This window comes from Caenorhabditis briggsae (genome assembly GCF_000004555.2).
Source record: "Caenorhabditis briggsae complete genome, chrV, whole genome shotgun sequence".
Classification (NCBI taxonomy): Eukaryota; Metazoa; Nematoda; class Chromadorea; order Rhabditida; family Rhabditidae; genus Caenorhabditis; species Caenorhabditis briggsae.
The window spans coordinates 2,062,090-2,072,896 of NC_013488.2; the positions used below are offsets into that span (position 1 = coordinate 2,062,090).

The 10,807-nt window shown below is 37.1% G+C and overlaps 3 protein-coding genes across 3 annotated transcripts; 1 reads left to right on the forward strand and 2 right to left on the reverse strand.

Annotated features, from left to right (window-relative positions):
- Window positions 1–1,786: 1,786 nt before the first annotated feature.
- On the reverse strand, window positions 1,787–2,555 carry CBG20552 (the record flags this gene model as incomplete). Its single annotated transcript, XM_045236683.1, has 2 exons — window positions 1,787–2,402; window positions 2,479–2,555. The coding sequence occupies 2 exons, from the start codon at window positions 2,553–2,555 to the stop codon at window positions 1,787–1,789; spliced, it is 693 nt and encodes a 230-aa protein (XP_045097079.1).
- Window positions 2,556–4,089: 1,534 nt separating this feature from the next.
- Window positions 4,090–6,186, forward strand: CBG20553 (the record flags this gene model as incomplete). Its single annotated transcript, XM_002635524.1, has 4 exons — window positions 4,090–4,192; window positions 5,481–5,804; window positions 5,854–6,051; window positions 6,110–6,186. 4 exons carry the CDS (start codon window positions 4,090–4,092, stop codon window positions 6,184–6,186), a joined length of 702 nt encoding a protein of 233 aa, XP_002635570.1.
- A 1,176-nt stretch (window positions 6,187–7,362) lies between these two features.
- Window positions 7,363–7,987, reverse strand: CBG20554 (the record flags this gene model as incomplete). The annotated part of the gene is made up of 3 exons (XM_045236685.1): window positions 7,363–7,504; window positions 7,557–7,620; window positions 7,918–7,987. The coding sequence occupies 3 exons, from the start codon at window positions 7,985–7,987 to the stop codon at window positions 7,363–7,365; spliced, it is 276 nt and encodes a 91-aa protein (XP_045097080.1).
- Between the last annotated feature and the right edge of the window lie 2,820 nt (window positions 7,988–10,807).

Genomic DNA, 10,807 nt, shown 5'->3' on the forward strand with positions numbered 1-10,807 from the left:
TCAGTGATGGAGTAATTCTACAAGAGTGATTACGGAATCTTATTTCGAAAGCTTGTAACAACCCTTTCTACTTTGGCTCGATTTTTCTAAGGATTATCAGAGCGATCTGACTATTTCTGGGAGCATTATTAACGACAAACAGGCGCAAGCATACTTTATCTGGCCTAGGGTTGGCTTGGGGGCGAAAAGGGGCGAACCCCGCCCCGCGGGTGCGGGGCGGGGATTCGCCCTTGCCCCGGGAGTCGGTATACTTTGCGTAATTGCGCGTAGCTGAATGGACCAATTGACTTGAAAATTTCAGGGTAGCCTAATTGGGTACCCTGAATCGTAAAATAATCTAAAAAATTCGGTTACTGATCCTTTAAACAAAGTTGTTTTTCGCCCCGTTGCCAACCCTAATCTGGCCAAATGTTTTAACTGCAATTGCTGAACTCGAAAAAAATGTGGTTTTTCATTTAAAAAAGCATCAATTCAGTGTTAAAACGAAGAGATTAGAAAGAGAAATGCCGGTAGCTGTGGCCAAAGGTCCCACAACGACAGTTACAGTAAGCCACAAATATTTATATTTTCTGAATTTTTTCTTGGTTTTTGTGCGTTGTCAGTCAATATTTTCACTTTAAAAAAATCGAAAAGAAAGCTCCAGAAAATAAGCATAATTTGAGGTTATGGTAGTTGTCGTTGTGGGACCTTCGGCTACCGATTTTTTGCACTAGAATAATAGTGAAAAGTACAGAAAGAGACCTAAAACAACAGCGAAAAGTGGGGAAGTATAAGCCGAAATAGCTTTACGAAAACCCTCCGATCTAATGACTTTTCCTCTCTTTCTGCGAACGGGAAATCGAAACCGACAGGAACAATCAAAACGAATTAACCGAAAACGATTGTCTATCATCTGACTGGATCCCATTTCTTCGAGTTTCCTCTTTCTCTCGCATTGCTCTCTTGGGACATTTCGGGATGTGTTTCTCTCTTTCCGAAAGTTTATAATACGAGTTCAATCTGACACGAATATTCAAACAGAGAGAAAAGTGGGGAAAAAGCTTTTTCCTCGCCGCTTTTTGTGTCCTTTTGACGTTGAAGTGAGTGTTCATGACAGCTTGTCCAGAGAGGTTTTGGAAAAAAAAGTTACTGGAACTGGCCGTCAGTCAATTTGAACGATGACGTAGCATCAGAGAAAGGAACGTTAATTTGAAATCGGCACCAAGCCAAGTTCGGACGCGTCGCGTCACGAGCTGCTTAGAGCCTTCACATCGCTTAAAATGCTTTAATTTTCGAAAAATTGAAGTACTTTCTTTAGGTGTCTGTTCGCGATGCGTGTAAGTTAATATTTGAAATTCGGCACGGAGCCAAGATCGGACGCGTCGCGTGTCGGCGAAGCGGGTGCCAGCTGAGTAGAGCTTTAAAAATGCTCAAAATGCTTTAAATGTCAAAAAATGAAGCGTTTCCTTCAATTGTCTGTTCGCGATGCCGTGAATGTTAATATTCGAAATTCGGCATCAAGCCGAATTCGGACGCGTCGCGTGTCGGCGAAGCGGTCGCCAGCTGCTTAGAGCCTCCACAGCGCTTAAAATGCTTCAATTTTTGAAAAATTTAAAAACTGCTACGCAGACAAATTTTGCAACAAGAAATTGCAGCGAGGCGCACTTTCTTTAAATGCTTGTTCGCGATACTGTGAACGTTCTGGTACAGAAAAAAGCTACATATTTTAAGGAATAAAAAAGACTGATATTTGAACAAATATATAATTTACAAAACACTGCAATTTATCACAAAATGAAGGGAGCATTTAGGCTCCGAGTTGCTTGTAGAGAATTGGAACGTAGTCGTCGTATTCGGCTTGGAAGAGGTTTCCAGCCACTGGAGCCCCCAGCCCATGCTTCTCGACGAACGCCGCCGCCTTCCATCCGCCTCTCTTGTCTCCAGAAGTGTTGGTGAGCTTACCGTGCTCCTTATCCTCGATGCGTCCCGCCTGTTTGTAGATGAGGTAGACGTAACGGTGAAGACCGGTCTTTGGTGGTGGTCCCGCTCCGATGTACTCCGAGAGAGTGTCTCCTTTGGCAATGTCGTTTCCAGGGATGTTGACGATGAGCCAGTGGTGCCACTCTCGATAGGTTGGCTCCTGGCGGGATGGTGCGTCTGGATCGGTCTTAATGAGGGTGTAGAGTGCTCCTGGCTCAGCGTCCCACTTCACTTCTGGCACGTCCTTCACTTGGGTTGGAGTGAGCACATTGCCGAGGTTGGCCTGAAAAATTGACAAGATACGCATGAATTTTGGCATCTCACTCACCTCAACTCCCGAATTGAATTTGACCGAAACAAGCTTGGCTGGTGGATTGGCCGCCAGGACGTCCGGAATGACTTCGTGCTTAGTGAATGCCTCGGCTGCCATCGTTGCGAGTCCTCTGCAATTTTCAGCGGTTAGATTACAAAAATTATTAACTATAAGAGAAAAACGAGTTTTTAAAGCAAAAAATCAACCTCTGAGATCGAACGAGTGGAGCTCTAGAAGCGAACAACAGGGCTGGGAGAAGGGATCTGGTTACCAAGACGACCATCCTTAATTTAAATTTTTTCTCGGTTTTTTTCACATAAAATTAATTACATACCAACTGGAAAGCATAGTATTTATTTGTTAGAAACTACCTTTATAGTTGGAGGAGAAGAAACGGAACGAAAATAGGTCGAGGAGAAAGAGAAAAAGAGAGATAAGCATTTCATTGAAGGATAGAATATCTGAGACTAAATTGACGAAGAAGATTTTGGTTTAAAAGTGGAAAACTAAGCAGAAAACCCGAAGAAAAACGGCTGAAATTCCGGAAATTCATTTAAAAAATGGTTGTCCACGAGGAGTACACAGTGCGTGCGGCGCGAGACTCAAAGAACAGAATTTCGTGTTGCGCCTTTAGTTTACTGTAGAATCGAATTTTATTAAAATTTTTCAATGGAAAATTCCGAGTTGAACATGATAAAATTGAAATTAAATTGATTTCGGGTTGTAAACAAAAGTTGTAGAATCAGCAAAAAAAAACAGGCGCCTGTCGTAAACATCGGAGTTTCGTTGGTTTCTCTGCTTCTCTGTCGTTCTCTTCAGCGCCAAACAGTTAGGAAACAGAAAGAGATAGAGAAAATGAATGGGGAAAATATTTAAAGGAGTTTTTTTTTTATGAAAAAGAGGATATTTTTCTGGAAAAAGGGAGCTGTGAAAGAGACAATCTAGTGGCCGTGGCCGAAGGTCCCACAACGACAACTACAGTAACCCAAAATTATTTTCATGTTCCGCGGTTATTTGTCGATTTTTTCACCATCAAAAGGTGAAAAACAACCGAAAACTCGACGAAAAGCGGGAAAAACGAGAAAAAAATCCAGAAAATGAAAATATTTTTAGGATACGGTAGTTGTCGTTGTGGGACGGTTTTTCTCTTCCAGAATGATAAACAAGCACACTGACCAACTGATAACGTCAAAACGCGATAAACCTGATTTTCAGTTTTTCATTTTTCAGATTCTGGGTTTTCCTGGTCAAAATCCATTTTTCATGAATCTTCAAAGGATTACTGTATTCTTCAAATCTCATAATTTTTAGGAACTTCCTTCAATTCAAACTCTAAACGATCCCTTTGCAAGAAGGCGTTATCTCGAGATGGTGATAACCTTGTTTAGCTATCTCTCACGTCCTCCAATCATCCCAATCATTGTTACTGATTACCAGCCGAAACAGTCAACAGTTAGAGGGGACACCATCTTCTTCATTTTTCCATTTCCTTCTTTCCGTCAACGTCTTCTTATTCTTCTTCTTCTTCTTCTTCCCATTCCCCTGATTTCCAATTTCTGTCTTCTTCTTCTTCTCGGCAATAGGTTATCATGTTAACCCTTCTCTCCAATGTTTACAACACACAACGTCTCTCTCGATTTTGATTCTTGCCCCCACAACCAGAGAATTTTCGACGTCTTCTAATTTTTCCAAGTTTCCTTAATTTCTTTTTTCGGACATGATGAACCCACTTGACATTTTTTTTCGATTGATTTGAACCACCCAGTAAAATTTTTTTTATAGGTAAATTTTTTTTTATAGGTAATTCGTCCAAAAAAATGCTTCGGAGGATTTTCTTGCTGTCGTCCGCCATACTATTTTCGATTGTAGTAGCCAACGGTTTGCGCAAACTGAAGCCATGCATCAACGGAGAGCCAAAAGGTTTGGTAAACTTTGAGCCAATTTATCTCGGTTACTGTGAAAGATATCAAAAAGTGGTTAACTGATAAATTATTTATCATAATATCACCAATATTTTATCAGTTGACCAATTTTTAATATCTGCTATAGGAACCGAGATAAATTGGCTCAAATATAAACGTAAAGAGTAGGCAAACTACTGTCAACTTTGAGCCAATTTATCTCGGTTACTGTGAAAGATATCAAAAAGTGGTTAACTGATAAATTATTTATCATAATATCACCAATATTTTATCAGTTGACCAATTTTCAATATCTGCTATAGGAACCGAGATAATTTGGCTGAAAGCTAATGGTATGGGGAGACGAGGTGGCTTTTATCAGTGTGGTTAGATGACATGGTTTTAGTTTTCAAAAATTCCTAAAGAAAGTTTCTCTTAAAAAATAGAGAAAAAGAAAAACCGTAAAATTTTCTTAACGATTTTAGTTAACGACGCAATTAACTTTGGATTTTTTATTGGCCCCCATCTCGCAAACAAACGAGACATCTTTCTTTTGATTATTGACCATTTTTTGTCCTGCAGAATAACTAATGAGTTTTTGAAATTAATTATTTTTGACACTGATGTTTGGTAATTATGGATGGAGTAGCGTTTCACATGAAAACATTCCTTTTAAGATTTTTTGAAATCTTCAAAATTTCGGCACATTGTGTTTAGGCGAAACATTTTCCACAAGAAAATTGTTCAGAATAAAATTTTTCTCATTTTTGCAGTTTACAGCACTTTGATATCTTTAACCGCTCTCGAGATATGCGCCTTTACAGTTTCGCGGAGACGCAGAGAAACGAGAGCGCTCTCTCTTCTCTGCGTCTCTATCTCCCGTTGTCAGAGCGCGCAATCTTTAAAGACGCATATTGCGAGAACGGTTAGAGCTAGAAAAAAGTTACAAACATGAAAAATGTTAACAATTTTAAGATAAACAATTTGATAGTTAAAAATTTTATCTAGCTTTTCAAGTTTTTGAGATACAGTGAGTGATAGTGAGACATTCGGTTAATCTCAACGTTCGACTTTGAGCTGGTTTATCTCGGTTCCTGTAAAAGATACCAAAAAGAAATCAACAAACAAAATGTTTTCGATAACTTGATAAACATTTTATCAGTTGTCCCCTTTTCATATCTTTCACAAGAAATGAGAAAAATGAGGCTCGACAGTCTACAAAAAGGCCCGCTTCCATTTGAAATGACTCTTCGGGCCTGTATTGTACTTTTTGATAATATCATATTTGGAGAAATAAATACATTCAGGTGACCGTTGCCTCTGTAACGAAGGATGGACTGGAACCCTTTGCCATCGTACCATGCAATGTGCCGGTTTCGAACGCCTCCAGAATGGAAGTTGTTTCGAATGCCAAACAGGATGGGCTGGCCCAGACTGTGATATAATTGATTGTCATGGAAATGGAGTGCCAAATTACGATCTGACAGAGTGCACATGCTCGGTACCGTATTCTGGAAAGTATTGTGAAATCGCTGACACAAAGGATATTTATAAATGGTACAATAACTTCACATCGAGTATTGGACCAATTGGAATCTTGACCATCATTCCGTTGGCTTTGATTTATATGTGTAAGTTTTAAAATTAAAAAAAAATTTCAAAAAAAATCTGAAAATTCAGGCTGTGAGCACTTTGCCAAGAAACGTCAACTCCGTCGTGTGGAGCAACATTTGAACGGAGTCTACATCACAAGTGGACGTAAAGCAGTTGACAAGGAACTCGTCAAAGGTCTTCTAGAAGCTTCGGACGATGAGAAGTCGGTGAAATCGGTGAAAACGGTGGAGGGCGAGGAGAAGGAGGAGAAAGATAAAGAAGGAGGTCAGAATGGCGAATAAGCTTCAGTTTTTAAACCGTTCAGTTTGTCATTAATTTTTAGAAGAAGTCATAAAAATGAGAAATTCAGCGACGACCAGTGAGAAGAAGGCGCTGCTTGCTGATCCTGCCGATTTGTGAACACTTTTTCGACTGGCTTCCATTATCTAACAATTTCACTTTGTTCAATTTTTTCTTTTAATGAGATCTTTCAAACTGTGATTCGCCATAATAAAAAGTAGAAAAGAATTTTAAATGTTTTTTCATTTATGATGTTTTCATTTGACTTTGAGCTCAATTATCTCGGTTCCCGCAAAAGATATAAAAAATCTGTCAACTGATAATTTTTTGATCATAATACCACCAATATTTTATCAATTGACACGTTTTTGATATCTTACACAGGAAGGGAGATAATTGAGCTCAAAGGTAGGCATCCTTTTAACAGAAACTAACGTACTTGATCTGATATATGTGCATTTTGAGCTCAATTATCTCGGTTCCTATAAAAATTATCAAAGATCTGTCAACTGATAAATTGTATATCATAATATCACCAATATTTTATTAGTTAATAAACTTTCAATATTTTTCATAGAAACCGAGAAAATCGAGCTCAAAGTAGACGTCTAGATTTTGCTTCTATTAGAGCATGTACGAGAAGCACCTTTTTTCGAATTTGTGTATGATTTTTACGAAAAAGTTGTCAATTACAAAAATGAAGCTCTATTTTTGGTCAGTATACTCGGAAGTTTTCAGAAAAATCAAAAAATTCTGAAATACTTTTTCATGACTTCAAGTTGACCACCATATTTGCTCTAACATAAGTTCACTTTGAGCTCAGTTATCTAAGTTCCTATGAGAGATATCAAAAGATTGTCAACTGATAAAATGTTGGTGATATTATGATAATCAATTTATTTGTCGACACATGTTTGACATCTCTGACATAGGAACCGAGACATAGGAAACGAGATAATTAAGCTCAAAGTGCTGTAAATGCTCTACTAAAAGTTTATCCTATATATGAACTTTGAGCTTAATTATCTCGGTTCCAAGAAGATATATCAAAAATTTGTCAGCCAATAAAATGTTGGTGATATTATGATAACAATTTATCAGTTGACCTCTTTTTGAGATTTTTTCAAGGAACCGAGATAATTGAGCTCAAAGGAAATTCATATTTTTTCGATGTTTTCCGAATCTATTTATTTTTCGAAGAATGGAGATTTCCAAAAAACGAGTTTTATTATAGTTACACAATCAGAGACCCATAACACGAGCAGCTATGCAAAGTGGTGAAAGAGAAAGAATTGGTCAGATTTCGATGGGATGACTTTTGCGATTTGAGTGAAGCGGCGACCTCTCCTCGTTCGGACGTCGGCAATGAAAGAAACATATGAGGAATATGGCGATGATGATGAGAGCGATCACGATGAGCAATAGGGCAACTACCATTCTGAAAGAAATGAAGTTATTAGAAGACGTTGGAACTATCTGAATTTGCTCACCGATAGATTCCATCCACAGTTTGTTGAATTTTCCTAGTTGTGTCGTAGTTGTCATAGATGATTCCTGCAAATTAGACAATAATTTTTTTCGTGCACTTTGAGATCAATTATCTCGGTCCCTATAAGATCTATTAAAAGTCTATCAACTGATAAAACATTGGTGACATTATGATAAACAATTCATCAGTTGACCAAATTTTGATAGCTTATCGAGCAACTTAGATAAATGAGCTCTAAATGGACAACAATGTTAGATTAACAATAGAGCGCACATGTCAGCATATCACAGTTTCACAGATTCATGCAAAAAAATCACGCTCTCTCTATTCCTAATTAGACTAACCGTCCGCAAAAAGAATACCTAAAAGACCGTTGAGAATTGCTTTCTGCTCCTCGCGAATCTGCGAACTATAACTGTCCATTCGTGACATTTTTGGGGGCGAAAAGTTGATGATGTTGATGAGTCTTTTTCTTCTTGACACTCACGGACACATTTGATCCTACCGGAACTGCAAAATGGAAAAAAATTGGGAAATTGGATAGTGAAAGAATAGGAAATTGAATTAAAATATGACGACGGATGGAGGACACAAACAACAAAACGAGTGGGTTGAAGATGCACTTTTTGAAAAGTGATATTTGATAAAATTGCTAGGTAACAAATTTGAAAATTTAAATTTTTGAAATATGTTTTTTGTTAGTAAGTGCAATTTGAGGTTTAATGATAGTTGGTATTTACAGTAGCACAGAAGTTTTTTTTTAAAGTGAGAGAGTATTCCCTCTTATAGTAGCGCACATAAAACCGTCTACTTTGAGCTCAATTATCATGGATCCTGTGAAAGATAATCAAAATTTGGTGAATGATAAATTTTTTATCGTAATATCACCAATATTTTATCAGTTAACAGATTTTCGATATCTCTCATAGGAACCGAGATAATTGAGCTCAAAGTTGACGATTTGGATGGGCTCCTATTAGTAGAAACACGTTATAGTCAACTTTGGAGTCCTGAAAACATAGTTCAGAAATTTTCGATCTGTTTAAAAATTTCAGGGTATACTAAACAAAACAAGAGCTTCATTTTCGTAATTTGCAACTTTTCTGTAAAAAATCAACTAAGCGAGATAGACGGCTTTAAAGTGGCTCAACTCTTATTTCTGTGATACTGAAAAATGACTAATATAACTTGCCCAAAAAATTGTATATCCAAATTCTCAAATTCCAAAAACCAGACTTCAGATTTATCACGGGAACTTCTGTGAAATTTCAGGAAACCGAATGAAATCACCTGTTTCTATATAGCCAAGAGATTTCAGCGGCTACATTCACAGGTGCCAAAAACCTAACCTAATAAGCTTGAAGTGTCATAAAAAAGATAAATATCCCTCTGGGTCAGGCGCAAAAAAAAAACGGCTGAGCTGATGTTTGTGGTGGTGGTAACAGAAGAAGAAGAAGCGGAGAAAGTAAACTCTCGTAACGAAAAAAAAATTTAGACGGATTTTTTTGTTTGTTCAAACAAGACGTGTGTGTGGTGTGGGGGGTCTAGGAGGATATATCTGGAGTTTCGAAGAAATGGAGACAAATGATATAATAATTGGAAGTTTCTGGGCTTGGTTGGAAGCAAAAAAAGATCATGAGAAAGGTTTGTTAGAAAGGTTAGGAGTCTAGGGGAAAATGAACTTTCAAAACTTTTTCTAGCAAAATGGCAGCTGGAATATGAATCATAAGATTTAGAATTTCGAAAGAATAAATTAGTGAAAGGCAGCAGTTTTACAATTCAGGGACAATTATTCCATATTTAAGAAAAGACATCATTTCTATCTTATTCTGAGAAAATAGTCGACTTTGAAGTCCGGAAAAAGTGTTTCAGGATTTTTCGATTTGTCTGAAAATTACAGAGTATTCTAAACAAAATAAGAGCTTCATTTTTGTAATTAGCCAATTTTGTTGTACGAATCCAACGAAGCAAGATAGGTGGTTTTAAACTGGCTCAACTCTAATTTCAGTGCTAATTTTGGCATTTTTTCGCACTTTTTCTGTTACAAACAGCATATCTCTACAGAATGGAATCTACCTAATTATTTGGGAACAAGTTATCAATTATAAAAAAAAAATTTTCTTATTTTTAGTATATTCTGATGTTTTCGGAGCACTGAGATTTTAAAAGTTGACTATTTTGCACTGAAAGTAAAAATAAGACAGTAAACACATAAATAAAATAATACCTACTCATTTTGAACTTTGAGAAAAATTATCTTGGTTCCTGTGAAAGGTCTAATAAAGTCGTCAGCTGTTTTTGATATTATGATAAACATTCTCGCAGTTTACCAACCACTTTTTGATATATTTTACAGGAAATGAGTTACATGGGCTAAAACTTTCCAACCCCCACTATCCTTTTCAAATTTACATGGGCTCAAAGTTAAGAGTTTTGGTGCCCTTCTATTGGAGGTTCACCGTACTTTATAAAAAGTTCCAAGTGACAAAACATGAACTTTCTGTCTGGTACTGTATCTATTTTAGATTTACTTTTTCGAAAAAAATTTCAAAAGTTTCTAGAAGTTTCTAGAAAAAAAAAGTTTCTAGAAAAATTAGAGTAAAAATTTCTAGAATGTTCAGCCTAATCCAACAAGTTTTATGCCATTTTTAAATGATTAAATCTTACCAATTTTTTTTCTAAAAAGTGAGATTAATAAGAACCGCCTGAAGTACTGTAAAACCCTCAAATGGGCATAAAACTTCAATCTTTAAAAAAGTACTCAAAAAGCATCCTTATATACCCTGATGAAACTACCCTGATGAAAATATATAGATATGCAAATTCTATTGCCCGACCCATCCTCAAAAAACAACTTCCAAACACAATTACCTATTTTTCCGGGGTCGGGGGGATTCACAAAAAATAAACAACAACTGGGCTTTTCTTCTTGGGTGTCGCAAAAAAACCTCCCAACACAAAAGGTGAAAAAAAGACGACGAGAAGAGTATGTGAGAAGACGCATCCTTCCTTTCCTACTACTCAATTATTAGTGAGCTCAAAGAAGAAGAAGAAGAGCAAAAAGAAGGAAAAGGACTCCAGTTTCTTCCGTTTTGAGTTTATGTGTGTATTATGTGTATTTGGTGCCGACACCCCAGAACCTTTTGGATAGTTTCTATAAACAATGGATTAGTAGAAATGGGACAGATGACCCCTTAAAAAGGGAACAGTTTGGAGGGGGCTGGAGTTTTTGAAGGATGAGCAATGAGGTGG